This window comes from Buceros rhinoceros, unplaced genomic scaffold, assembly GCF_000710305.1.
Source record: "Buceros rhinoceros silvestris isolate BGI_N320 unplaced genomic scaffold, ASM71030v1 scaffold4264, whole genome shotgun sequence".
In the NCBI taxonomy this organism is placed as follows: Eukaryota; Metazoa; Chordata; class Aves; order Bucerotiformes; family Bucerotidae; genus Buceros; species Buceros rhinoceros.
In genome coordinates, this window is record NW_010407527.1 from 19,137 (window position 1) to 23,714 (window position 4,578).

At 38.8% G+C, this 4,578-nt stretch overlaps 1 protein-coding gene across 1 annotated transcript in view; it reads left to right on the forward strand.

Annotated features, from left to right (window-relative positions):
* Nucleotides 1-4,578, forward strand: part of ITGA2 (integrin, alpha 2 (CD49B, alpha 2 subunit of VLA-2 receptor)) — a gene marked incomplete at its 5' end in the record, with an annotated part of 48,237 nt that overhangs the window by 13,442 nt on the left and 30,217 nt on the right. The window contains 4 exons of the mRNA XM_010134490.1: nucleotides 1,639-1,753; nucleotides 2,107-2,234; nucleotides 3,370-3,518; nucleotides 4,546-4,578. Of these exons, the coding sequence (XP_010132792.1) occupies nucleotides 1,639-1,753; nucleotides 2,107-2,234; nucleotides 3,370-3,518; nucleotides 4,546-4,578 (425 nt within the window). The remainder of the gene's footprint in view (nucleotides 1-1,638; nucleotides 1,754-2,106; nucleotides 2,235-3,369; nucleotides 3,519-4,545) is intronic.

Here is a 4,578-nt window from a genome sequence, read left to right on the forward strand (position 1 = left end):
GTTTGCGTGCGGGCGGCACTTTGTGGTGCCCCGCGCCCCCTGCCTCTCTCTTCCACTCCATGAGCTCCCAGTTTATGCTCACATTTCTTAACATTAGTCCTTAAGGGGAAGTCTGTGCCCCTTCCTAATGTTCTGCTTTTCAAGATCATAAATTCTTGATACGTGATCTCCCAGTTTTCCCCTGCATTAATGATACATCTTAAATTTCTGACTGTAATGATCAGCAAAGATCAGCAAAATTTATAAGAACATTTCTATTTTTTGCTTCAAGATTAACAGAATAATACAGAACTAAAAAATGGGCAAATTAGATTTATCTAAAAAGAACTTTAAATTAAAAATTAAAGACTAGTAAATCTCCTCCAGCTTCGTAGTTACCAGTATAGATGATTTCTTTTGTATCTCTCATCTCTGTAAATATCCATCTTTTCCAGTAAAGCTAATCATGTCCCATGTAGCAGCTAGAAAGACTGTTTATGTCGAGATCAGATGTAATCTGATAATGTAGATGTTCTTCCTTTCTCTAGGAGTTTAGAAGAAAGTCTAGAAAATCTGCCACCTTGTCAAGTATGATGGGATAGTTTGATGTGGTCTACCACTGGTAAACTAGTGTGTGATCTAGCTCATTTTCCATTTACTTCTGCCTTTAATTATCTTTTCTTCAATATTCTTTTTCTTTCAGAACTGTTGGACAGAGGTTATGCAGAGGTTGTGCTTTTTCCTTGAGTTCCTAACAGGATTTTCTTTTTAAAAATCTTCCTCATAATACCCTCATGTCAGATACTGAGACAGCATTTTGTCATGAGGGTATCTGTCTTCTTTATCGAGGTACTTTTGTCCCTGTCCTTTCATTATCAGAGGTGTGGCTTTCACGGAACCTGCTGGTTGATCCAGCTGAAAACTTTTCTGTTTGCAGAGATCATTTTCAGCACAGAAGCGATGTTATTTTCCCCAAAAGGCAATGAAACATGTTTGCCAATGGGGTATGTCAGGGTAGGGCCAAACTTCTCCTTTTATCTGCAGCAAAATAGGAAAGTGCCTACCGAGGCTGCACCCTCACTGGAGGTGAGGAAGTAGTTTAACTTGTAAATAGTTTGGCAAAGTGAGTTTCCTTTGGCAGCAAGGTTTCTCGAATTAATAAATGTGTGTTTACACGCTAATCACGAAACTCGGGATTGGTCGCACTGTCGGACGTACCGCAGGTAAAGCGCATTTCTGCGGCTTGCGGGGACCGGCACGCTCGTGGCTCTGATGCCATCTCCTGGTTAGTGGAAGTACTTCTCTGCACGCTTGTAAGCGGTGTACAGATACCAACCCTAGCTTTAAACCAATAGTCTGTAGAGCAGGTGACTTGAAACAGCACGGATTCCTTGCAGTCCAAGTCTCACTCCCTAGATGTTATAGTTGCACGTAGTGTGGAGGGATCAGCTTGCAGAGGGAGGCACTTAGATGATCACAAATAGAAAATCCTTTCAATGAGAATGTCTGTGAAAGGGGTTCACTGTCACTGTGACTGCAAGGGATTTGGCCTGGTAAACCAGGAGGACTCCTCTAATCCTGTATGCCTGCTTTTCTATATGGATTCAGTGAGACAAGTATTTGTTATTTTTATAATTTATTTTTGTTATTGTTTTTAAGACTTGTGGTCCCTTGTGGGCACAGCAGTGTGGAAGCCAATACTATGCAACAGGAGTCTGTTCTGAAATCAGTCCAAGTTTCCAGATCCTAAGGAGCTTTTCTCCCGCTGTTCAAAGTAAGGCAACAGAATTAAAAAATGAAAAAAGATGTATCAAAGGGAATCAAGATACATTGTTCTGGGGTGTCTTAATTTGGAATTTTTTGTAAAATGTTTGTGTAAAAAGTGAAGTCCTGGGATTCACACGTAAGGACTGACAAATTATGATCCAATGCTGATATGATTATGGACTCACTCCTCTGAATTCAGAGGGATTACACCAGTGCAGGCTCAAAATCTGCGTATGCTTCTGTCGAGTCCTCATTCTGACAAAACCTTCCTGATCTGAAGTGAGACATAATATGTAAAAGAGTTATAAGTCTGTTGAGACTGGAAGTGCATTTAATGTTCACTTTTAATTTTTGTTTTAGAGTGTTCTTCTGTTATAGATGTCGTGGTGGTTTGTGATGAGTCAAACAGCATTTATCCCTGGGATGCAGTGCGGGCATTTCTGAAAAAATTTGTACAAGGCCTAGACATAGGCCTTAACAAAACCCAGGTAAGTCAAAGACATCTTTGAGAAAGACCCCTTTCCCTCCAAAAAGGGAAGATGTATATTCCTAGCAATTTTAATGGAAAACAGGTGTTCTTTAGTGTAACTACAGTACCTTCCCCGAAGCCTCAGACTAAGCAATTGTCCTGTGTCTTTCAGTACTGGGTTTTTTATCTCCCAGCCAACCTGATTAGTAGTTTGATTCAGAATGTAAACAAACTGAAATAGAAGCCTGGGTTACATCTAGGGGAGTGAGATCTCTTTAGCGCATAGGTGTAAAAGTAATTAAAATATATTCTGCATATAAGCGGTAAAAGAAGAACAACTTTTTTAATGGACTTTTCATACAGCTCTTACTTTCCAGCTACTGCATCTTTAAAACAGGAGCTTTTCCTGCTTGGTTCTATCTGATCTTTGAGTTCTTTTTTCCTTTTAATTTGATGATGGTAAGGAAAATTTTCTTGCCTTTTTTGTTAAACATTTTCTGTCTTTACAGTTGTCCATTTTCCATAAACAGTTCTGGGAACAAAGACTGGGGCAATGGAAATCTCTCTCCCAAAGGCTGCCTTCTTCCTTGGGCTACTTTGGAAGTGAGGTGCTTAAAAGCTAGGTTTCCTGCTCAGTCCTTTCTAAACCTCACCTTTAGCATCTTCTCCTTTTTCTTTCATACTAAATGTACCTCTTAGCATATGTCTTTAGCTTAACCTGTATTAAAAGGTTAGGGTTTGCAGTGCCCTCAAGTAACTAACCTTTGGGACTTCCTTAGAAGAGTTTAGGTTGAGGTGCTGTCAGCTTGTAGAATTTTTTGCTATTTTCTCATTTTTCCCAAAGCTCCCTGTATTATTGCTATCCTTCAGCTCTTCCAGCTGTAACCAAGCAAGCGTTTAACACCTACTATTTCAGACTGTTTGCATTAACATATTTTAGTACATAATAAGTTACATAGGGTGCAAGAGCATTTTTGCTTTCTTTGCTTTCCAGACATATTAATATTAATTGGTTTTGCTTGTGCTGAAAGAAAATTATAATCCCATATGCATCTGCAGATCTTTTACTCCAACCTGATAAATAAGTAAGCACCATGATTCTATGTAACTCGTTGTAATGTGTGATAATCTAACATAATTTCTTTATTGCATAGGTGGGTTTAATTCAGTATGCTAATGATCCCCGTGTAGTGTTCAACTTGAATACATATCAAACAAAGGATGAGGTTGTTAAAGCAATGGAGAGAACTTATCAGAAGGGAGGAGATCTCACTAATACTTTCAAAGCCATTGACAATGCAAGGTAATTATTGTACAACTATTGTAACTCCTTACAAGGCAACAGGCAGATCCTGAATTTCATTCCCACCGAGTGTGCACATACTTGGAACCTCTGAGATGGTTCCCATTGCCAGGCAGCATCCTTCAGGTATATTTGCAGTGGCCCATGCTGAACAGTACAGGGATATAAAAACTTAGATTTGCTGAAGAGCATGTCTTTAACCATTGGATTAAACCCTATGGTAAAGTAGTTCTGGTAACCAAAAGAATTGTTTGGGCTGTCACAGATGTCTAAACATGACAGTGCATCAACACTGTGGACAAGCTTTTAGGAAAGATACAAAATCGCTGAAAGAAGCACAGTTTATCCAGGGATTCGGTGGGACTAGTACCATCCATGTCTGCAGGTCAGATTTTGGTTGATTGCAGAGAAAATACCATCTCTTGTGTCTCTTGCCAGTTTTCACTGCAGCACCAACAGCATGAAAAATATGACTCTGAGTATGTGTATACAGACCAGGTCTGTTTCTCAATAGGAAGACAGTGTTTTGCAGTCGAATCAAGGACAGGACTCTAGGCCAAAATATGTGAATCAAGTAGCCTTGAAAATTTTGTTTAGGAACAAACTCAGCCTTCTATAGATATTTGCAGTAGTATTGAGGAACCTATTATTAAATACTCTTCCCCTTTTGTTTGAACTTGGTGGAGCCAATTTTTGGCTACTCTGGTCTTACAAAGCATTAAAAGTTCTTACAAAACTTTTATTTAGAAACATTTGTACAAAAAAAAATTATTGTTTTTCCTGGAATGTACATTTATATCAGAAAGGGTTTTTTTTTTTTCTAATTCCTTGATCATGTTTCTGATGTCTCTTTGAGTAGTGCCTTGAGAAGAAGCTATCAGGAGCGTAACTGAAAATTCTTACTGCAGATTGTTAATTTACAAATAAAAAAAGCACTACAGATAAACTCGTTCTAAGTCAGTGATGGACATATTCATCCTTCCATCCATTATAAATGGACATGTGATAAATCCAATATTTTATACAGACAGTATGCCTTCTCACCTGAATCGGGAGGACG